This window comes from Sinocyclocheilus grahami, unplaced genomic scaffold (assembly GCF_001515645.1).
Source record: "Sinocyclocheilus grahami isolate Dianchi unplaced genomic scaffold, SAMN03320097.WGS_v1.1 scaffold149.1, whole genome shotgun sequence".
Taxonomy (NCBI): domain Eukaryota; kingdom Metazoa; phylum Chordata; class Actinopteri; order Cypriniformes; family Cyprinidae; genus Sinocyclocheilus; species Sinocyclocheilus grahami.
In genome coordinates, this window is record NW_015505328.1 from 4,196,203 (window position 1) to 4,220,131 (window position 23,929).

The following is a 23,929-nucleotide window of genomic DNA, read 5'->3' on the forward strand; positions in this document are numbered from 1 at the left end:
CGTATCTAAAAGAGACAACAACAAACAAAAAACATAGGCCTACCATTAAAAGCCGTGCTTGCACAGGTTCTGCACGATCCTCTTCAATAATATCCTCTGCTTCTCAATCGGGCTCAAACTGATAAGCGATATTAAGGACGCAGCTGTTTACAATACAACCGGAGCACATGCCGCCGAGGTGAGGGGTGGGACGATTAGAGGCTCACTAGAGGCGGTTTAGCCAATCACAACACACTGGGCTAGCTAACCAATCAGAGGCTAACCCATCACGTATTTCTGAGGGAGGGGCTTCATAAAAGAAGGAAATGATCAGCCCATTTCTCTGAGAAGGGACAGAGCGGTTTGGAATAAAGGTAAATTATGTGAAAAATAATGCGTTTTTAAAAAAATGAAGCATTAACACATGTTAGACTGCACCCCATTAACACAATCAAGCCTAGAAAAAACCCAGTGAACCACCCCTTTAAGCTTTATTTACATTTAGAAAACTGTTGAAAACACTGTTGAACTTTCAAAAACTGCCCAGCTCCAAATAAATCTGGGCCCATATTCACAAAACATCTTAAGTCTAAAAGTAGCTCATAACTAGCTGATTTAGGGAAAAATCTTAAAAATAATGGGTGTGTCAGTCCTAAATTTTTGCTCTAAGAGTATTTCTCAAGGTATTTTAGCGCTAAAACTAGCTCTTAAATCTGTGAAACGTCAGGAGTAGTGAAGAGGACTCCTAAGTCAATAAGACCAAATCACAACTATCCTAAAATTGCTGTTGCCGGCAATCCTCAGAACATAAACATTTTAGAAACATTTGACAATAATGAGCTTTTAAAAATGTATCGCCTTTGGTTTTAGAGGTTATCCCAACTCGAAATTTTCCTTCTTGTTTTCATTAACCAGTTGGGCAAGAAGTAACAGCTGTTCATGCGTCCAGTTTGGTTTTTTTACGTTTGCATGTCTTACTATCAGCCATGATTATTCTACTCTGTTAATTAAAAGGCTGATGAGAAGCACACATGTAAGAGGCTGACAATTAACATATGAAGATATAAAATCTTTTTTTGAATGTGGCAATATTTTTATTTTTAAACCCAACGGTCAACCCTGCCCTTACTCTTAGCTTAAGACTTCTCTCAATTCCTTAGTAAAAGTTTGTCTCAGCAGCTTTCTGAATAGGTTTTAAGAAAAAACTCTTAGCTAAAAACTTTTATTGCAGTTTAGGAGAACTCTTAATGGTAGATAAAATGTTTTGTGAATACGGGCGCTGGCCCATATGACATTAAGGATTTTGTCCAGTCAAGCCAGCAGTTCAGATTTTTGTTTGAACTGCAAACTAGTCTTCATGACAAAATAATGTTTTTAGCTTTTAAAAATGCATTTATTGTATTTTGAGAAATTTATTTTTACATATGCAAGAAATAAGATCTTGTGGCCACAAATGAAGAATTTCCTCCAACTACAATGAATTTGTTCCCTCGTTTTAGTTACAGTAAATCATGGAAACAAATTAGTACAACACTAACATGACTTTTCTAAAACTCACTAACTAATAAAACATGATGATTATTTAAAGTAAAACGAGGGAACACATCAATAAAAAATGGACACAAATGAAGAAATTTTGCACTGGAATTCTTAATGCATGGCCACAATATCTATGTTTTTTTTATGCATGTCATGTGGGGCTCCTTACCAATTTCCAATATTAGCGTTTTCACTTAACTTTATTGTAGATATGAGATTTGAGAACTGCAGTGGAGTTATTTTGATCTAAAATTATAATTTTTTCCTCATTTTGGTGTAGTTTTTGGACATTATAAAATCACTCTTTACCCTTTGCCTAGACATTGTGCAAAACATCTCCTTTTTGTGTACTACAAATAAAGTCATAAAGGTTCTGAACAAGATCAGGGCGAGTAAATTACGATGGCATTTTAGGGCAAAATAACCCTGTAAGCACAAGGTGATCAATTCTATTCTAATTTAAATTCTATTCTATTGTAATTCTAACTTCCACCTATATCTTTTCACCTCTTATCATCTTTAATGGTCCAGGTGCTGGCCTCAGGATCTACAGGAGCGAACAGTTGCCCATCCAGCAGCGGTGCATGATCCCCTACTCTGACACGTAGGCAGTCCACAGCGAGCTTGAAGCAGATGTCATCTTTGGTGGTGCCTTCAGGTAACCGCACATTCAAGGTTACATCCTCTTCTGTTTGCTGCCAGAAGTAGATGGGATCTGTGATCAGAACAATGGAAGAAGTGACACCTGATTCAAAGCAGATGTTCACGAATGAATGCATAATTAAATGACACTGATATCTGGAAGACCTGCACATGATTTGTTTGCTTAAATTAATAAACAGGTAAGAAACCCTACAGGCAAATATTTTCTGAGTATATCCTGAACAACCATTTAAACAATAAAATAGCAATGGTAATATAAAAAGACAAGACTGTATTTTGTAATGCATGTTCAATTACATTGTATTTTCTTTCTATAATATCATTCAACCATCACTGAACCATGTGTGTAATACAAAGTATGATAAGAGAATTCTAGGTCACTGTCACACTATTGCAAAAGATGACAAATTAAACCTGTACGTGCGCACCAACTGGTGTAATTGTGTGGCTGTATTTAGCAATGGAAGGCCAAAGTCTGTGTGCTTTTATAGAAGCCATTTATTGAGAACATTAGTGGAGAAAAAAGCTCTTTTTATGTGCTATTGAGTTCCAATGGTTTAGTGACTATATACTTTATCAACAAACTGGTACTGTGTCTGTAAGGTTACAAGTTCATCCACTTATAAGTACAATCACTATTATGCACGTCAATAAACCTCAGGTTGTTCCAGGGGGACCCGTTTGGATACCATAAGGCACTTCAAATGAAATTATCAGCTAATTGACAAAATAGTAATTAGACACACTTGATGACACCTCAAGCAATTTGAGTCAATTAGATTTTCTGCTTTCCCAGAGTTACAGCTGCAAACAGAAATTAGGGTGGTCAAACCATAACCCATAACTGTGGGTAAGGTTTAGTAGATTTGTTTGGCTATAGCACCTCTGGTGGTGGTTTTAGGAATGAGGTTACATTCATTTACAGTTATTTATAAGGTTTTAACCAGGTATGGCTGCCAGCAAATTTAGGAGGCATTCTTAGGGAAATGTGGAAAACCTTGTGTCGATAAATAAGTAATAAGTAATAGATAAATATGACAGTTCAAAAGTTTGGGGGCCAGTAAGATTCTATTGGAAATAAATTTATACTTTTATTCAACAAGTATATATTAAATTGATCAAAAGTACCAGTAAAAACATTTATAATGCTACATATATATTTTTCTTTTTTTAACATTGATAAATGTTTCTAAAGCACCAAATCAGCATATTAGAATGATTTCTGAAGGATCATGTGACACTGAAGACAGAACATCTGCTGAAAATTCAGCTTTGCATCACCAGAAATCATTTGTATGTTAAAAATATATTAATATTGTGAAATATTGTTACAATTCAAAATCACGGTGTTCTATTTTAATGTTTTTACTCTTATTTTTGATCAAATAAATTCAGCCTTGGTGAGCAAAAGAGAATTCTTTGAAAACATTTTTTTTTAATAAAAATCACTAACCAGTTGTGGCATTTTAGTGCGAAAAAAAAAATATTATTCACCAACCACTGTAATCCAGCTTTACCAGGTGCTATTAACTTGTTTTTATTTTGTTCAGTGCAAACATGTCTCCTTTAAGATGTGCTTTAGTCAGTGCAGCATTTATCAGAATTTTATTAGAAAACATAGTCTATTACATTTTCTATTGATCACACTGTCATCCAAATAATGTAGTCAAGCGCACTTAGCATTTTAAAGAGCTGATTCAGGTGTCTGGATCACAGTGATGGGAGTGATGTTGTGCAGTCTCAGTCAAGTCTGCCAGATCACGTTACTCCACCTGCAACATGGGGAATAGCATAATGCAAATTGCATTCGGCACAGATTTTTAGCCGTGCTTCCCATTTTACCTATGAATCGGGTGATAAAGCTACTAACAGAGCAAGTGCTAATATACAACACCATAAGCAAACTCAAATTCATTCTTAAATGGCTCATATGATGCTATTTTAAAGATCATTATTTTGTGTATTTGGTGTAACAGAATATGTTGACATGCTTTAAACTAATTACAAAACATACTTACAGTCGCTGATTCAGAAGCAGCAGATTGTCATAGCAAAGTGGGAATTTACCCTGTCCTTTTTTTTTTTTTTTTTTTAAGAAATAGCTTTTGTGCACAGCCAGCCTTGTACTCTTCTAGGTTCAAAAAACTGTCGTCCATAAAATGTGTTGCACAAATTTGAACATCTGGGTTGTGCTGTTCTGTTGTAAATAAATCTTAACCAATGATTCCTAATTGCATCTACTTCCGGAAGGCCAAATAAAATGCTTTTGCTTTCACACTGAAACACAGCGTCTCCCTGACATGGCTGCATCAACACTACTGCTGTTCCTGAAACCACGCCTTCTTTCTTTGCGTGCACATTTGGGCAGCATTATGCTAATATTTCCACATAGTGACGTAGATATGTGGGGGCGTGTTAGAATGAGCCATCTAGGTAGGCGTGGTTGATACTTAACTTTTATAAAGAATATCTCTTTGGATTTGAGACTTTAGTCTTTGCAACTTTACAGATCTTCTTTATGCACCAAGAGCTTGTAACACTCCAAAGAGAAAGGAAAACTTGAAATCACATCATATGACCCCTTTAATGAATTCCACATAAAAGTTTGCAGCAGTTGATCTCTTAACCAAAAACGAGAGGCGGATGAGGAAATAAAGGAGCCGAGACATCCAGAGAGGTCGGACTCTCACCCACTCAGTCTTAACTGTGCTGGCAAAACCTTATTAGTGAAATTGGAACAATTTTCTCAAGCCATAAAGCTGCTTTAGAGTGCAATGAGGAGTGAGAGCAGCACGCTCATTATCTTCTTTTGTTGCAAGTCTAGTCAACTTGCAGCCCAAGCGGAATCTTGCTGAGCAAAACAGGATAATGAAGAGAAGGCCAATGATGTTCCGTGACGCTGCTAAATCACTCTGACTGTGTGTACATCATGGAAAACAGGATTTGGCATTTGATATACTGATATGGTATGGATATGGATATGGTATATTACTATGGTATACTATCCATATATGATATGGATTTGATATACTATGTAGACAAGATGCAAAACTTCCTACCAAGCCCACCCAGACCATTCATGGAAATTAAACATAACACTTTTTTTTTTTTTTTTTTTTTAATATTCATGGTTGAGACGTCACAGCCAGGGGCATGTGCACACCCACATTAACATTTCAGTATTTAGCAGGTTATTTTGTGCTTATGATCTATAATGTAACCAACAATATCAGTAGATCTGCAAAGAGGTTATTCACGCACAACACCGCATACAACGAGTTTGAGAGAGGCGGGGCATAGAGGACCTACAATAATGTACAGTATTTGAAAAAGAATGTGTTTTTTGAACATTAAAGCACGTCAACATATTCTGTTACACCAAATACACAAAATAATGAGCTTTAAAAAAGCACCATATGACCTTTAATTTGAAGTGCTGTAAAAAAAAAAATTGGGGAAAAAATATTATTTTAAGGTACTTTATGATATGTTGCCATACGGTAACACCATACAATAGTGGCTCTAACTTAGAATAAGTGCAAGTTTACTTATAGTCAATATTTTCCCTCAGAAATGTTGTTTGTGTTGATTCAATTGGTGCTATTATAAGCTTTAACACAGTACTTATAATTGACACCTTATACATACTTTCCAAAAACTTGTGCTTTTATTTATTCCATTCTTTCTAGCTGAATAATGATTTAAATTTCATGAATATTATTTAAATTGCTAATTTATACATTTAAAACAAACATAATACTGTATATAATGTATAATAAAACATTGGCATAAAACCAAAAACATTGCAGCTCATGAAAATTCAGCATTATGCAATCTTATGAGAGAAAGACTATGAACATGAGCCCCCCCATCCACCCATAATCCTTGAAAGATCACTTTTTTATATGTATGAAACTTCACAAAGCAGTTTTTTTCATCTGCAGGAAGAGCCAGTTCTGCCCTTTTCTTCTTTACCTTGCCACAGAATACTGCCGTACTCACTGATGTAATGTTACCTGCATTCATATTTAATCAAAAGTAAAATTGCCATTTAAATTTGATTATATCCATTATACAAATGCCATTAACATACGACTAATCAACATTATATCACTAGTATTAAGGTTGTTATTGTTACAGCTTAACAGATTGCAGCTGACCTTGCTAGCTAGCTAAACTATTGTAATAATGTCATTCCACTATTGCAGTGCTGCCGCTTGGCAACACATACATTTGAACGATTTACCAAAAACGAATTTCATAACTTTTTTGAGAGGTGAATGTGTCATCATAACATCATAACAGTGACGTTTCAGTTTGCTTTCACCAACTACCGACAAGAAGTCTCGCCACAGAAAAAAACTGCATGTCATGTGACTTAATCAAAGCACATCATTGGCTAAACTAAGGTCTTCTCTTTCCAACAAAAAAAACGAGAATGTTCTCTTAAAGAGAGAGTGGCAAGGAAATGAACACAAAGAGTATGTTGCCATATGGCTACACCATGCGGTAGATGGTTAATTGACATAATAGAAGTCTTAAAGGTTCAGTAGCAAAAACAGACTTTTAAATTCTCAAGGAAAAGAAATATCGAAAAGGTAATCAAATTTAATTACAAAAGATTTGGGGTTAAAAATGACTAACATCAATAAGTGAGCATAAATATAAAATATTCTAAAATGTTTAATGGGGTCCTATTATGCTCTTTTACAAAGTCTTGATTTTGTTTTGGGGGTGTACTAGAACAGGCTCTCATACTAGGTTGTTCGAAAAACACATTATGTTTCACATATTTTACATTATTACAACACCTCTCTCCCCAGTCTGGCATGAACAGCTCGAATGGTTCCTGTATCAAATGAAGGACAATATTTTTTTGTCATTATTTACTCACCCTTATGACATTCCAAGTTTTTTTTTTAAAGAATATCTAAGCTCATCTTTTCGACACAAAAAAGGAGAGAGGCATTGTATCAAGCACTGTGTCTATGTGTGTGTATTACATAATTACTGATATAAAATTGTATCGATTCAGTATGTCCTAGAAAGACTTCTAATTCACACTTCATTGATTCCCCAACCCTCTCATAACAGTGTTCACCGTATAAGCTTTGGTTTCTTCATGTACCCTTAAATCAACGGAATATCAATGTCTGGTGTGCGTGTGTCTTCTGTGGCTAAGGAAAGCTGACCTCTCTTTCAGAAACAAGCTAATGCACCTCCATTTTATCCGCCTACCAATGGAGTCTCTCAGTACTCTCAGCCTCTTAAAATGGGAGAGAGAGAGAGAGAGGAAGAGGATGAGTCGAGATCACTCCTTTATTTCTCAGAAAAAAGCTCAAAGGGTGCATAGGAAACAAATGGCCTTTTTAAAGTTCCCTTTCTCACAGATTCTCATCTGGCTAATACAGGTGTTAGAGGGAAAACAGGAAATGAGAGAAAGAGGATAAGATGAGTTTAAGTATAAAAAAAAATGTCCTGTTGATATGTTTGGGATTTTGGTTTTATAAGCTTATTGTTTGGTGATTTCAATCATTGACCGTTTTAGCTTTGCCAGAAAGGAAGTACACACACATTTTATAAAAACTGAGGGAAAATAAGGAAATAAACAAATATTTGACTGAAAGGACTCTATCGTCCACCTCTAATGAGGCAATATTTGCAATTAGCACTCTCTGACCTAAAGAAAATGTCAAACACTAATGAAAATGAGGCACAAGTTATTATGACAGGATCCAATATATGATAGCAAGAAAAACATGCTATTAATCAAGCTTCGTTTCGTCACAGAAAGGATACTAAATGCATTTCATACCAATGTTTCACGCAGCTGACAAGTATTTACATAAAACAAGCCAGCCTACTTTACATAAATTTCCTTGCCAAAACTGAAAAATGAACAACCAATTCTGCTGTGCAGAAGTGCATGGTCCTCTCCAGTCCTCATCAGAGTCTATTTGAGGAATTCTATTTGAATGATTCGTTCTGATGTTTCTATGGATACAGCAAGCCTCTGAATTATTGTATGAAAGTGCGCTTCCTCAAGACTGCAGCACTTGAGAGTTTCTAGGTTGATTGGTGACTACTTCAAATGTCTTTTTTTGCAGGGTTCCGAATTCTGTCAAAGTGCAATCTAGAGTGAAATTTTACTTTTCAAGTTCAGATGACTATTTGGGACTGATTCAAATCACACAACAAAAAAGCCAATGTTTTGGCCACAGTTTTGTCTAGCATGAATGAAATATGTTTCTGCCAATATGACCTTCCGTCTTCCTGGCTGTTTGTTCTCACCCGAGTTCTCCACCTCCATAGCCTCAACAGGAGGCTCTTCAAGCGGAAGTCCATCCACATCAGTAAAAGCGAAGGGTTTCTCTGAGGCTACTACAATTCCTTTACCCTGAGGCTCCACGGCAGCGTAGTGTGGGACAGACTTGTCCTTCACCATCCTCATCTTCCTCACACCATACTTCCTCTCCTCATCTGCGAGAAAGCACTTTACAAGCTGTATTTTGCATGACATCTTTAACAACCTAAAATATAAATTTATACACCTATTATATAGTTAAGTACATACATACACTGTTATCATGTGTACACAATAATGCTGTTATTATACATTTGAAAGTTTAACGTCAGTAAGATCTTATTTGTTAAAATCATTGATAATTATTAGAAATGTTTTTGAGCACCAAATATTAGAATATTAGAACGATTTTTGAAACATCATGTGACACTGCTGACTGGAGTAATGTCTGATGAAATTTCCGCTTTGCCATCACAGTAAATTATATTTTAAAAGATATTCAAATAAAAAAAAAACATGCATATATTATTACTGTTTTACTGTATTTTTGATTAAATAAATTCCAAGTCTTTATATACAATGACTTCCAAAATGTCTTTAAAAAATGCTTTCAATTCAATTAAACTTTCACTTAAACTGCTCATAATATTAATATATAATTTTACTATATAACAACTTTTGTCAACTATCAATAATTTGAGTGAAAACTTGGATTGAAAATTCAAACAAGTGAACCATGTATTAAGATATGGGAGTAAATACGTTCTTTGGTTTACTTATGCAGAAAAATGCCTGATATACATTGGCACTGCAGCAACTGACAAAAGAAAGCTCAGGGTTAAAAGTAAGAGCTGAAATCATTGAACAGCAGGAGGAAGACACTCACTCTCACCCTGCCCAGCAGAGTTGTCCACAGTGATCCACTCCAGTGAGATTGAGAAACCGCTGCCTTTGGTATCAGATGGATCTTTCTGGACTCTCAGAAGCAGCACTTCAATGGTATGAACATGAGAGTGCACGTGAGCCAGGCTGTGAACGATGATGAACGGCTCTCATAGACACTCGCTGAACATCGGCTGGGAGTGAAATAAAGCTGTATACAATGCGTCTTCCAAAATGTCATGGGAAAATAGCAGATGAATTAAGCCAACAATTAGACTAATAATTTGATTAGTGGGAAATGTTAAGCCAAAATCTGGGTAATCTTCTCCTACCTCCCATTTAATATGTAAACTCTCACCCCTCTTGCTTGTGCGCAAAAGAGTCAAATTTCCGATTCCGTCGGAGAGCGCGGCCCAAGTTGCAGAGGTCAGGCTCAGAGAAGCACACAACTGCTCCCCCTCACAGGAGATTGGGTCTGATTCGAAACGGAACATCTCACAAGGTTTGCCCAAGGCTGTGTCCTGGAAAAACAATTGATGGACACTTGTCAATTCTTCAGTCTCTGAAAACCACACCTAGACCATCTCTACATCAGAAAACAGAGTACTAAAGGGGGCATTTTCTTGTAGACGTCATTTAACGGTGCATGTATTTTGGAGGCTCATAATGTTGCAAACTGCAAAAAGAAATACATGCAGTTACAATAGGAAACATTCACTGATCGATCCATAAAGGTTATGAATGACAGCTTTCTGGTTACCAGTTCAGATAAAGTTCAGCTAATTAAACTAGCAAGTCAACGAACGAAGCAACAAATCCGAAGTTAACATCAACTCGAATCCTGTGCTCATATCGCATAACTATTATGTTCTTTTCAAGGGCTTTAGAGTCAATGTCTTTCCAAAGATCTTTTAAAGGGGTCATATGATGCTTTTTTAAAGATCATTATTTTGTGTATTTGGTGTAACAGAATATGTTGACATGCTTTAATGTTCAAAAAACACATTATTTTTCAAATACTGTACATTATTGTAGGTCCTCTATGCCCCGCCTCTCTCAAACGCTTCGTTTTCTACAAAGTCCCTCCTTCCGACAAGCGCAGTCTGCTCTGATTGGCCAGCTGACCCAGTGCATTGTGATTGGCCGAACACCGCAAGCACTCGTCGGAAATGTAACACCCCTTACCATAATCGCGAGCTTCATCTTTCAAAATAAATATAAAGACAGAGCCCGAAAGGGGAACAGAGTCACGTGACAGACACAGTGATGAAGCTGGTATGTGTGCAGTACACAAGCCACGGTTAAGACAGCTGACTCCACTGTGATCTCTCTCTCACTCTATGTCACACGCACGCACGCGATGCGCAAAACTCCGCATTTGAACAGTCAATAGCAAATACTTAAACTAATAACAAAACAGTAGCTGATTCAGAAGCGCCAGATTGTCATAGCAAAGTCAGAATTACCTCCTCTCCTAGGTTCACGAAACGGTCGTCCATAAAATGCATTGCTGTTCTGTTGAAAGGAATCTTAAATTCCTAAATGCATCTACTTTCGGAAGGCCAAATAAAGTGCTTTTGCTTTCACCTAGAAACACACCACGTCTCCCTGACATGGCTGCTTCAACACTAACTGCAGTTACTGAAACCACGCCTTCTTTCTTTGCGTGCACATTTGGGCGGCATTATACTACTATTTCCACATAGTGAGGTAGTTATGTGGGGGCGTGTTAGAACGAGCCGTTTTAGGGGGGCGTGGCAGAGTCTTAACTTTGATAAAGAATAACTCTTTGGTTTTGAGACTTTAGTCTTTGCAACTTCAGGGATCTTATCTATGCACAATCAGCTTGTAACACTCCAAAGAGGAAGGAAAACTTGAAATCGCATCATATGACCCCTTTAAACAACATGTGTGCAACAAAGGAGACATCAGCCAATGAAACAATTTAGAAATGAAACTAATAAGTGCCACACAAACTGCATGTTGCTGAACTTCAAAGCTAGCAATTTGAAAAGGATTACAATGACCTTAATAATCATCAATTACACTCTTTATAAGGTAGCAATTTTCCCAAAGAATTGGGCAGCAGTCGGTCTTTGGTTGCCATGGAGCTTGATGCACACATTACCACTGATCCCCCTCTATTTTCACTTCTTCCCCAGAAGTAAAATGCCCCCTGTCTAGTACCTTTGAGATAATACAAACAGTCCCCAAGGAGAGATAATTGCAGAATGTTAACTGTAATTATAACGCAACAGGCACATTTCATAATGAGTAATTTCTTAACCAAGCATGTCAGTAGCAAGAATGAGAAAAAATTACAATCAAATCATCAGCATCAAATTTATACTAGCTCAGAACAAAACATCCTATAGAGACGCTGCATTTCATCTTATTATGCATCTGTGAATTTCCTCTCATTATGCATTATTTTGATTCCTTTCAGAATGTACGGTACAGCATCTGAAATCAAACTTATCAAAAAAAAAAAAATCATATAAAACAACTGAAAGAAATTAAGAAAATTATGCTTGCACAGATTGAAGTAGGGATGCATTAATATTAAAATGCTATCATTTAGTCTAAAAAAAATTAAAATGGAAAAAAAAAAACTTTTTAAATAATTCAAGTAAATTTAGGCATCACATTACTATTTTTAAATTATAAATTTTTAAGGATAATTTTTAGGTGAAAGTAATCTAGAATATTCTTATTCAATTTTATTCTAATTATTTTTCATTTGAATAATTTTCCTGGAGATGTCTTCCATTATTAAAAATAGATAAAAATGGTTGCATGCTTCACTATTCAAATTTGGCCTGCTATGCAAAAGAATGTGTACACACATGTACTACAGTACAATGCCCACCTATGCCAAAAATAAAATAAAACATTAATATTGGCAAATAACCAATATGGAAATACTGTATATTAAAGAGGTCATTTGATGCTATTTTAAAGATCATTATTTTGTGTATTTGGTGCAACAGAATATGTTGACATGCTTTAATGTTCAAAAAACACATTCTTTTTCAAATACTGTACATTATTGTAGGTCCTCTATGCCCCGCCTCTCTCAAACACGTCGTTTTCAACAAAGCCCCCTCCTTTGACAAGCGCAGTCTGCTCTGATTGGCCAGCTGACCCAGTGCATTGTGATTGGCCAAACACAACAAGCGCGCGTCGGAAATGTAACGCCCCTTACCATAATCGCAAGCTTCAGCTTTCAAAGTAAATATCAAGACAGTTAATAATGTCATTAGTTTTACCATCAGTTCAAGCCCGAAAGGGGAACAGAGTCACGTGACAAACGTGTCTTGTAGGCCTATTTTATTTGATGTACCTTATGTATTATTCATAATAAACTTCTTTCGAATGCTGTTTACATCACGCATAGACATTCACATAGACAGCATCGCCTATTGTTAATATAATCTTTTAATAATGTATTAATTTCTATAATATAATAATTTCTTAATTTAAAATAAAATATTAATAAATACATCTCTGATAATCCCGGGTCACTATGGTCATGCAGGTTTGTTTATGCATTAAACTCATGGCCACGAGAAAAATATGTCGTTCCCTCAACATAGGATCTCGTGGCCACGACAAAATTAAGTGAACCGAACAGGTCCCCTCGCCATCACCATAAATATGAGCATAGCAACAACCATGTTAAATTTTTGCTCATTGTTGTTAATTTAACACCACTTACCTGTCTTAAACTGTCCTGATCGTCCATTTTGAAGCGCTTAATTAGCCAGAATAGCGTGTTTGGTGCCTGGTCCCACACTGATTGTAAGGCAAAACGTGATTGGTTGGAGCGAGAACACGCTACGATTGGTCGGCGCCACGTGACCGGTATCTGATTGGCTTAAGTAGAAGGGGGGTGGAGTCCATCCATTTGTGGATTGGTTTGCCTCTTGACGCTTGAAATGTCTCAAAATCCACAAATAAGCGCAACGATTTACTAATGCACAGGGAGCTATCCACAAATGCATGCAGCGATCTACAAATGCACAGGACGCGATTCACAAATGAATGCCAGGCAAAGTTGTGTTTGTGACATAAAAATATATCTGTGAATATGTTTTTTATTTGCAAATCTCATTTTATTTTTTGTGTGAATTTAATTCTTGTTTGTGAAACTCTAAGATTTATTTGTGGATCTCATTCTATTTATTTATCAATACATTTTATTTTTGTTAATCTCTTTACATTTATTTGTGGATCATAATGTATTTATTTGGAATTATGCAACGATTCTACCCCCATACGCGTTACTCTGCGCTGCGCAAAACTCCGTATTTGAGCAGTCAATAGCAAATACTTAAACTAATAACAAAACATACTTACAGTCGCTGATTCAGAAGCAGCACAAATTTGAACATCTGGGTTGTGCTGTTCTGTTGTAAATAAATCTTAACCAATTATTCCTAATTGCATCTACTTCCGGAAGGCCAAATAAAGTGCTTTTGCTTTCGCACTGAACCACAGGGTCTCCCTGACATGGCTGCATCAACACTACTGCTGTTCCTGAAACCACGCCTTCTTTCTTTGCGTGCACATTTGGGCGGCATTATGCTAATATTTCCACATAGTGACGTAGATATGTGGGGGCGTGTTAGAACGAGCCATTTTAGGTAGGCGTGGTTGACAACTTTTATAAAGAATATCTCTTTGGATTTGAGACTTTAGTCTTTGCAACTTTACAGATCTTCTTTATGCACCAAGAGATTGTAACACTCCAAAGAGAAAGGAAAACTTGAAATCACATCATATGACCCCTTTAAGGCAGAACACTGTGGGCATTGTAATGGATTTCTATTATCTAGAACATGACTGTGGTTTCAATAAACCAAATAATTAAAATAATAATCAAGATAATAAGCAAACAAAGCATATTTTATTTATGCATCTGATACTGTTAGGCTAAATATTTAATCAAAATCTTTCAAAATCAAAAGGAAAACTTCTTCACTGATACTACTATAAACCACTAATGCCCTCTGCTGGTAGAGAAAAACTAGAAATACTAGAAAACTACACTAGTGTATCTCCATATCCAAAACATTTATGTAGGACATTGGTTCTCAACCTTTTTGACTCTAAGGTTCCCCCCATTGCCCAGAACAATATTCCCAAATACAGCGTTGCTTGTTTTCAAGCATTTTAATGAACAGAAACTGGGACTGTTGATACACTGAAAAACTAAACATGATCAGATTTTTTAATAAAAAAATAATAGTTAAGGAGGGAAAAAAGAAATATAATTTCAGTTTACATTTTTGACTATTAACATACAATTAATACAAAAATATAGCATAATTTAAATCCTCCTGTGCCCCTTGAGGCACCTAAGCCCCCTGTTTTTTCTCTGATCTTATTTTTTTAATTAAATTTAGTAAGAAGAATGCATGTGCATTTATGATCCACACATGTATTCTGTGGGAGAAAAAAAAAGTGCTCTAGGGTGGAAATATATTTCATCCAAATATATGCCCCTTACAACCCATAATTTCATAAATTACATTAATAGACTCACCAATGTGACTGTTAGATTGAGAACGCGGCCCTTGCTGTCCACAAAGTAGACGCTGTCTTCATACCAGGGGTCGATATGAAGGTAGTTGTACATACCAAATGCTCTCACATGATCCAGGGTGTACAGACTGTCTTTCAGTTTAACCTCAGCCACAGCTGAAAGAAGACACACATTACTGATGGGGCAAATTACTTGGAGAAGGCATCCCAAACCACAGATAATGTGATGTTCTGTGCCCAAAAGACAGCTTTGGGCTAACATTAAAATTATAATTAAGATGCACACATCTAGTAATTCACGAAGAGCAATGCACATGTTGTAGAACTGCATCTTTAGGACTGTAAGACTGTTATAGTGACAGTGGACTTAACAGTGTTGTTTTGAACAAGATTGTTTATGAGTTTGTCACGCTAAGGATTAAATAAACGCGTATATAATAAATAAAGTCAGGCTATAACAGGTAAAATAAAGCTCTTTTCTCACCTGCGTCCAGTTCTACATTGTAAGTAGGAATAGAGTCCAGTGAAAGCCTGTAACTTTCAAAACTGGGATCTAGCAGCTCTCTGTTTACTTTCAACGAGCAATTCGGTAAAGCCATATTTCATTCAAATTATATTTCAAAGAAACAGTGATCAGTTCGAGGACTCCAATAAAACCAACATTTAACGTCGGTAGTAACAGCAAATAAGCTTTAACTGTAATGCACGCGTTTCCTACGTGTCGACCAGGACCAGTTTTCAAACGCACCGACCGCACGCGATTCTGGGAATTTGAGTCTCTGCGGATTCCGTTTTTACATAATAAATAACGAATTACAAAAATGTTAATAGGCTATTTTTTTTTTTTTTACATTTTATCTTGTATTTGTATACATCTAAAAAGATAAAACCGCGAAAATTTTCGATTTTCACGTTTGTTTGTTTGTTTGTTTGTTTATTTTTAGTGGTAGCCTACTCAATCGTTATAAAATAGAATTTAGGCTAGTTCATCTGTGTCTGTTCATGCTGGATAAGGGTGAAGTTGCATAAACAATGACATAATTTTCAACCAAATCAGCACTAACTGCAAACAACAAAATAATGGGTAGGCCTATATATGTAGGCTATGTATTTATCTCATTTATATTTTATTATTTTTATCCTAATGAAAATGTCTTTAATTCTTGCAGCATAAAAACTGTTGCATGCCTCACTATTCAAATTTGGCCTATTATATGCAAAAAAAATAAAAAAATAAAAAAATAATATATATATATATAGGGCTACAGGTATATATAGAACAACAAAGATGAAAAGAGATCACACTTGGATATAATCACATGAACAGCACACTACTGCTGCTCAATTAGATAAACTAAATCTGTAATCTAGTAGTTTCTGGAATATTGCTCATTATAATTATATTAATGATCAAATTTATAGTAATTGTTTACTATGTGCACATTTTGCTCAAGTTCATCGCTGAATATTACAAGATTTTTCCTTATCTCCAGGTCAAATGTCCAGATCTTCTTCATTCCATCTTGTTTAAGGTCATTCAAATGGATTACGTCTAAGGGACATCAAATAGTGTAATATTCCAGTTTAGTCACCGTATGAAAATCAAAGGAATGTTGACACTACAGCACATATATCACTGTGTGCTACAAAAGCATTGTTATCTGTGAAGTTTCAGGTGTTTGTCAGGGTACACTGGAAAAGAATAAATGTCTCTCTAGCTTGTAGAATGACAGCAATGCACGATCACCTGACACACAAAGGTGAAAGAAAAAAAAGAAAGTATCCTCTTGCCACCCTGTGGGCAGGTAGTATAAAAAGAGTGAGCTCTTCTTAACAAATGAGCCACTGATGTTTGGGTTTCAGAAGAGAGCTTTAACAGGTAGGCCTATGTGAGTCTGAGTTATGGTCAATGTGAAGTTTGAAGTTTCTATAATTTTCTCATTTAACAAGCCATTAATTAATCTTTAATTATATATAGTATTTATGTATACATTCAGGATATATAAATGAATGTATATTCATTAGATAGTCTACATTTACTGAATGTATAGCCTGAATAGTCTACTAATACTGGTCTGTTCAACATTCTAAAAAGTTTGTTTTAAAGTAAATTTGATATTGTTGACATTTTTCATGTATGTATTCATTAATGGACGTACAAATGACAAGTGTGAACACATATGGTATGTGTATATTGTTTTTGCAGAAGGGATACAGTAAGTTCAGGTGTTTTTGCTTTGAAGCACGCGCACAGTGAGTCTATCAGGATGAGGCACGTGCGGCTGCAGCTTCACCTCACTGTTTGTATTTTACTGTGGAGTTCCGCAGGTACTAGATTTATGTACCTCTTGTATTCTTTCAGTAATTCTAACGGTTTTGCGTATTTATATAATTGTTGTCATCCTAAAAGCGCGACAGAATAGATTTTAGTGACTGTCCTACTAATCTCCGTCCTGACAGGAGCGCAGCGTGTCAACAAAGTGACCCCAAAATACGGAAGCCTCAACGGCGGAACGAGACTGACCATAGAGGGCCAAGGTATTAAAAGAAAAATAATCAATATGTTCTTAAATCTGATTGAGCATATTTTGGCTATATTATAGCTCTTTAAAAAGTCTGTTTGTGATTTTGTTTCTCAGGTTTTGCTCAAGCCAGTCAGTTTAATCTCAATGCCAATGACCCAAACTTTGGCAACACAGTGACACTGGTGTCCCGCACCAGATCTGTTCCCTGTGATGTCGAGAAAGACTCCACTCACTCCACTCAGATCACGTGTTATACAAGGTATGCAATCAATCACATAACCTTATTCTAAAAAATACAGTTTTCTTTTATCTTGATTGCAGTCGTTGCACTGTATTCAGTCAGTGCGCCTCTCCTAATAAGATTTTTAACATGCTCAAATGTGAATACCAGGGGAGATCAGGGCAATATATTAATGTATGAATCTAAATTTTGACTAAATTCTAAAGCTGAGGAGGAGTGAAGTAACTCCTGCCGAAGAAATTCAAAATGAAATTCATTTTCTGTGAAACACCAAAGCAAACGTTTTGAAGAATACAAGATACAAGATATGTATGAGAAACATACCCTTCCTGCAGCTCTCAAATCTTATTTGTGCAATCTGAAAATGTGAACATTTTTCTTTAGTGCTATTCTAAATGATCATATTATTTTATGTATTACATAAAAACAATTCTGTTGAATTTTTTAATTCCTTTGATTGTGGAACATGTTTATTATATTATATCAGTTCATTAAAAATTAAAATCCAGTCATCATTTACTCATGTCTTTTCAAATCTGTATGACTTTCTTCCTTCTGTGGATCATAAAAGAAGATAATCTGAGAAATATCCTTGTATTTTTTTTGTTCATAAACTATCCCTTTAAGACTGTGCTCTGTCTGTCTGTCTGTGATATGCAAATTTGAGTTTTTTGAAATAGCTGTACTGCATAATGTTATGTAGAATGTTGATGGTGTGTGATTCTCAAAGAAAGCTTTATATTGCATCATCATGTTCAGAGCTCTGCCAGAAGATGACTATGAAGTGCGGGTCAGCGTGGATGGCATGCCAATTCCTTCAAGTCGCATTTGTTATGGAAGCCAGTGGAATTACTGGTGCATGTTCTATGTAAGACTTCATTGTGCTGTTACTAAAACGTATACTCCTATTCTCTCTGTAAAATGTTACAATATATTACCAAAAACTTCTTTCACAGCCCAGAACATCCCGTACACCCAGCATTCAAAGTATCCGTCCACTCTCAGGTCCCCCAGGTGAGTTTGTTTTGTTTTTATCATTACTCAGTGCTGCTTTGGTTTACAAAAACACCTTTCATTAAAAAAATACTGAATGAACTTTAGGGACTGTGGTGACACTGCGGGGAAGGATCTATACTGATGTATATGGAAGCAACACGGACAGAAGTTCCAATGGCATGGATGTGAGATTTTTGAGGTCTGGAAATGTTTAATACACAATGGAAAAATATAACTGAATGATAAATCTATGCTGTGTCTTGACATGAGGTGTGCTTGTTTTAATGTGTTTTCTTTTAACAGAGCGTACATGGGAGGCATGCCTTGTGAACTACTGAAACCCAATTCAGATGAAAAGTAAGTACTTTTCAATTTGGTTTCAAACTAAAGTTAACATTAAATATGAATGCATCCTCCATAAATGCACATTATATTTATTTCAGGTATGGCCTCTATTTGGATTCTGATACCAGCCAATGGGGATATATGAGTTGTAAAATGACTGGAACGTATGTTGGTGAGGACACGTCAAGATGTTCAAGAATTATTCATTCACTATAGATTTTTGTTGGATTAAATGTCATTACCTTGGTTTTCAGGTCATCACAACCTCAGTTACATTCTTGACAGTGAATATGGGAGGTCAGAAGAAGATTGATTTTACTTTACCTTTTTTTTTTGCATAGAAGTCTTAGTATGCTGTTGAAAAGTACATAAAATACATATTTTCTTTTTTTTAGGAGTTTGCCTGACTTTGGGGTTTTCAGCATCTCAGCACTGAACAAGGTTGCCATGTTCCAGACATATGCAGGTGCGAAAATTTTTTTTTTTATTCTCCTTAAATAATGCAACATATGATTGCATGTTGAAAATCGGATCTTTTTGAAAAACTTGACCTGTGTCTTTTGGTATTTTTCAGAGGTGACAGGAGTTTCTCCCTCTGAGGGCAGTGTATTTGGTGGCACATTACTGACCATTCAGGGACGCTACTTTGATGAGACTGACAAGCCAGCTATGGTCTTAGTAGCAGGTATGTAAAATGAATAATTATAATAAATAAAATACATACATATAAAATAATTAAAATATATTTTATATGTATAATTCATTTTTATTATTATTTATTATTTAAAATGTATTTTTATAATGTATTTTTTTTCCTTAGGCCGTGAGTGTCAGATTCAGAGCGTATCAAATGAGAGAATAACCTGCATAACACCAAGTTATGAAAGAACCAATTTGACAGTGTTTCCTGGTGAGAGCCTTATCTGATATTCAGATCTCTTATGGTGACGTTATATTTCTGTAACAATCTTTTCCATAGTCAGTGTTTGCACGGCAGTGGAATTCTGCATTTCACACGCGAGAACATCTAACTCTGTCACTGCTGCATTGTCACACGTTATCTCAACCAAGACCATGATTCTTGTTTGTCACGTAGCTGACTTCTCCGAAAAACACTGCATATCAGAGCCCATCACATATTTGACACCAAGATGACCGGAGTTTTAACAATTCCTTTGTATTTCTTTCTTTGATCATGCCATAAATCCATCTAAACAGCATTTTTTCAAATAAATAAATAAATGTTATATAAAACATGTATTATATAAAATGCATTTTATTTAATATCACAAATTTAGAACTGCATCTTGGCCAGTAATGGTGGACATGTTCAATAGCTTTTTGTAGCCAAGACTTTTTTAAAGCATTTACAGAAACTGAAACATGAATCTACCCTGAAAAATATTTACTGAAGTAAACTGTTTGACAACAAGCCCTTATCTCTTTTATATACTAGTTATGAAATTACACATTTAAAATGAGTCTTATAAACCATATTGTCCTTGAATGGATGATGGTTAAATGAATGTGTTTGTAGGTGGCAGAGGATTTAAAATGGAGATGTGGAACAACTCCAATCCGAGCCTTCTAGAGGACGTCCTGGGGTATAATTCCAGTAGGCCTGGGTATTCTGTCCAGTGGGTGGATTCGCTGTCCTATGTGTGGCCTACTGAAGTTGATTACTTTGTGGTACGACTGAGTGGTTTCTTTGTTCCGATGGAGACCGACAACTACTATTTCCGAATCAAAGCCGACGATCGGTGCCAGTTTTATTTCAGCAAGACAGGTCTTCCCCAGGATAAGGTACAGTAAAATCAATAAACCATTTGATCATTTCAGTAGTTATCAATGTAAGCAACTAAGCAGAAGTTAGTAACGTACAAGCCTATTTTAATACATGCAATATTTGTATAAAATGCAATGTAACATTTAAATTTTATTAAACTTTTTTTTTTGTTTTTGTTTGTTTTCAGGTCAAGATTGCACATCACCCTTACTACACAGGTAGTTTCTTCAGCTATAACACCCAAATGTCAGAGGTCATGCGCTTGGAGAAGGGAAAACCGTAAGTGAAGTTTTTCAAAAAAATACATAAGGATCAAAACGTCATTAATGTTCATGTCCCAATCTTGGATCTAACATCAAAATCAATGTGCTACAGGTACTACATTGAGATTCTAGTGCAGGAATATGCAGGAGCAGCATCAGTGGATGTGGCCTTTTTCAAAGAGATCAGTCCTTTCACTGCCCAGCAGACAATAGATGCTGTTAATGAGAAACAGCACATCAGTACATACTATAATGTACTACCTGAAAAACAAGTAAGTGAGCTCACAGGAGCACTTTAGGGAAAAAAGATCTAGACAAGATAGAGGGAAGCCTAATTCTTTGTTGTTTTAGGTGGTTCGCTTCCAGGGCTGGATGCCAGTAACCCCCGTCAATGAGGTGCAGACTCTGAGAATCAGCAGCAACTGCTTCTCTCTGAGCAACTGCGAATACACATACTACTCTCTAGCGTATGGAGGTCTTAAAACAGGTGCATTAGTTCACATGAATGTGTGTTTGATGAAGTTTAAAGGTCCAGTTTTCATGTGCTTCTAGTTTTTGCATCCACTTTACCTCTAGATGTTTTTTTGTTTGTGTGTTTGTAATGTTTACTGGAATTGCTTTGCATGTTGTAGGGCCGATCTCAGTTAGTGCATCAGCGATGGAGTTGCAGAACACTCTGAATGATTTGTGGACGATTAAACCCGACAGTGTAACAGTCACAAAGCAAGAACTGGATACTGAGGCACTGTACAATGTGACATTCAACTCTAACAGAGGTGAACTTAAAAAATGACTGGTATACTTTGACTGATTACTCTGGCTCTGACTTTGAGATGTGTGCTTTAACAACCAATTACTGATCTACATGGAATGTCAGTAAAAATATAAACTGTCAAAACATTTTTTGTAATTTTAATGAGAAAATGTATAAATGCTTCAGTTAGAACCTAATGTTTTTATTTGATAATTGGCTAAATATAAGACACCTGCACCTTTCTGTATATTTAAAATAAGTAAAATAATGTAATTTGTGTTTTGTTTTGTTTTTTGAAGAAAAAATATCTATACTGTATAATTTATTTTGTAAAATATAAATTATAATATAATTTATTGTGAAATATATGACATGGTGTTACTTTTAAAACAATATAAAAATAATGTTTTTGTTAGTAAAAAAATACTAGTCATATTATAATTCACAGTAAAAAAACAGTTAAAGGATGTTCTCAGAAGTCTCTGCATAACACACCATATTAGATTACATATTTATATATATATATTATATATTTCAGTTATAATGTAGCTTATTTGTTATCAATTATGCTTTACCTTTTTATCATTTTGTATTTTACTTTTTATGTTGCTTGTGAAGTTTGACAGTACATTTAACAGTATTTTGCATTATGTTTTCTTAAATCTTGGCATTATCTCAGGTAACTTTGAGGCTCTTGAATACTTTATCATGGACTCGAATACGAACATCACAGTTAGTGAGGATGTGAAAGGGCAGGCCAGTTTGGAGACGTTCACACTGCTGTGGGGTGGAGTTCCATCACTCCCTCTGCCTTTCAACGCTTCTATAACTGAGGTTTTTCTTTGTTTTATATTTCTTAACATTTACCATTGAATAAAATGTTAGCTTTTACAGTATTGTGTACAAAACATTGCGAATGCTCTTTTGAAATATTCCTTTTCTACATAATATTTTTTTTATTAAAGGTGCGTTCGGCACTAGATGTGATGGTCACTGCTAAATGTCCAGCAGAGATTCCAACAATGGAAAACACTAATGTGAAATTTTTCAGAGATTATGAGACCACCACCACAGGGGTAAGCAAACCTACAAAAGCACATAATCACGTATGTATAAGTCAAGTTAGCCTTGCAAATATTAAGTGACATTATGAAGTTCTAACAAGATAAACTGATAAAAAATTATTTTATTGAAAACATCACCTTTCTGTCCAACTTGTAATAATTTCTCCTTGTCAAAACAGTTTGCAGGTGATCTGAGCCGTAGAGGGGTCCGGGTCAATGATTCGGAGGCTTTCTGTGGCCGCTGGTCTCTGAAGAACCCAGAGATTCTGTTCAATGCCAATGACACTACAGCATCAGGAACAATCTACAGCCCAATACTACTACAAACGTACAAAACTGTAAGCACCATCGGACACCTCATTATCTCATCCTCATTAATGGATTTTTTTTCTAATGAAATTTGTTTTACAGTACATTTTTAATGTACGCATGTCATTTTGTATATTTATTTTATCGTAGCTCTGCTTGGCCTACAAAGGGCATCTGGTGAATGAACTGGGAATTTTGTTCAGTTACCAGGAGAATACTTACCGGGAGGAGAACATACGTATTTCTGTGCAATTTGACTCAACGGATGAGTACGTTTAATCTACTGAATAAACATAAAGTAACCTGATGTCTTTTGTGCCTATGCAAGAGCAAAATTAAACCAATATCCAGATCATTATGTTGTGGGTATAAAGTAACACTGACATTGTCATTCTCAGGTGGAACTACAAGTGTGTGGATCTCCAGGCCTCCATACAGGCAAACTACATAGGCACCAACTACAAACTTCTTCAGTTCAGTGTGTATGGCGTGGCCGCTAACTCAGTTTACTTCATAGACACTGTTCACCTTGGACGTGAAATGCCTGCTTTGGATTCTAATGGTGAATAGGAATTTATGAATTTAATTCTGAATTATGGAATTAAAAAAAAGAGTAACATGGTTGTAAAAACGCTGGATAATTTATATGCTAATTATATATATATATATATATATATATATATATATATATATATATATATATATATATATATATATATATATATATACGCA

The 23,929-nt window shown here is 35.6% G+C and overlaps 2 protein-coding genes across 2 annotated transcripts in view; one reads left to right on the top strand and one right to left on the bottom strand.

Moving 5' to 3' along the window:
• Positions 1 to 15,626, bottom strand: part of LOC107592038 (nudC domain-containing protein 1-like) — a 25,375-nt gene extending 9,749 nt beyond the window's left edge. The window contains 6 exon segments of the mRNA XM_016281398.1: positions 2,026 to 2,233; positions 8,473 to 8,661; positions 9,372 to 9,561; positions 9,700 to 9,888; positions 14,916 to 15,070; positions 15,399 to 15,626. Coding sequence (XP_016136884.1) covers positions 2,026 to 2,233; positions 8,473 to 8,661; positions 9,372 to 9,561; positions 9,700 to 9,888; positions 14,916 to 15,070; positions 15,399 to 15,513 — 1,046 coding nt within the window. The 5' untranslated portion in view covers positions 15,514 to 15,626.
• A 1,144-nt stretch (positions 15,627 to 16,770) lies between these two features.
• LOC107592039 (fibrocystin-L-like) overlaps positions 16,771 to 23,929 on the top strand; it is a 38,672-nt gene continuing 31,513 nt past the window's right edge. Inside the window, exons 1-23 of the mRNA XM_016281399.1 lie at positions 16,771 to 16,793; positions 17,121 to 17,242; positions 17,375 to 17,452; positions 17,554 to 17,698; positions 18,440 to 18,548; positions 18,637 to 18,694; positions 18,782 to 18,875; positions 18,980 to 19,033; positions 19,120 to 19,193; positions 19,276 to 19,318; positions 19,417 to 19,487; positions 19,596 to 19,706; positions 19,842 to 19,931; positions 20,559 to 20,824; positions 20,995 to 21,086; positions 21,183 to 21,342; positions 21,422 to 21,557; positions 21,703 to 21,846; positions 22,504 to 22,658; positions 22,790 to 22,900; positions 23,068 to 23,226; positions 23,348 to 23,466; positions 23,596 to 23,759. Of these exons, the coding sequence (XP_016136885.1) occupies positions 17,182 to 17,242; positions 17,375 to 17,452; positions 17,554 to 17,698; positions 18,440 to 18,548; positions 18,637 to 18,694; positions 18,782 to 18,875; positions 18,980 to 19,033; positions 19,120 to 19,193; positions 19,276 to 19,318; positions 19,417 to 19,487; positions 19,596 to 19,706; positions 19,842 to 19,931; positions 20,559 to 20,824; positions 20,995 to 21,086; positions 21,183 to 21,342; positions 21,422 to 21,557; positions 21,703 to 21,846; positions 22,504 to 22,658; positions 22,790 to 22,900; positions 23,068 to 23,226; positions 23,348 to 23,466; positions 23,596 to 23,759 (2,494 nt within the window). The 5' untranslated portion in view covers positions 16,771 to 16,793; positions 17,121 to 17,181. The remainder of the gene's footprint in view (positions 16,794 to 17,120; positions 17,243 to 17,374; positions 17,453 to 17,553; positions 17,699 to 18,439; positions 18,549 to 18,636; positions 18,695 to 18,781; positions 18,876 to 18,979; positions 19,034 to 19,119; positions 19,194 to 19,275; positions 19,319 to 19,416; positions 19,488 to 19,595; positions 19,707 to 19,841; positions 19,932 to 20,558; positions 20,825 to 20,994; positions 21,087 to 21,182; positions 21,343 to 21,421; positions 21,558 to 21,702; positions 21,847 to 22,503; positions 22,659 to 22,789; positions 22,901 to 23,067; positions 23,227 to 23,347; positions 23,467 to 23,595; positions 23,760 to 23,929) is intronic.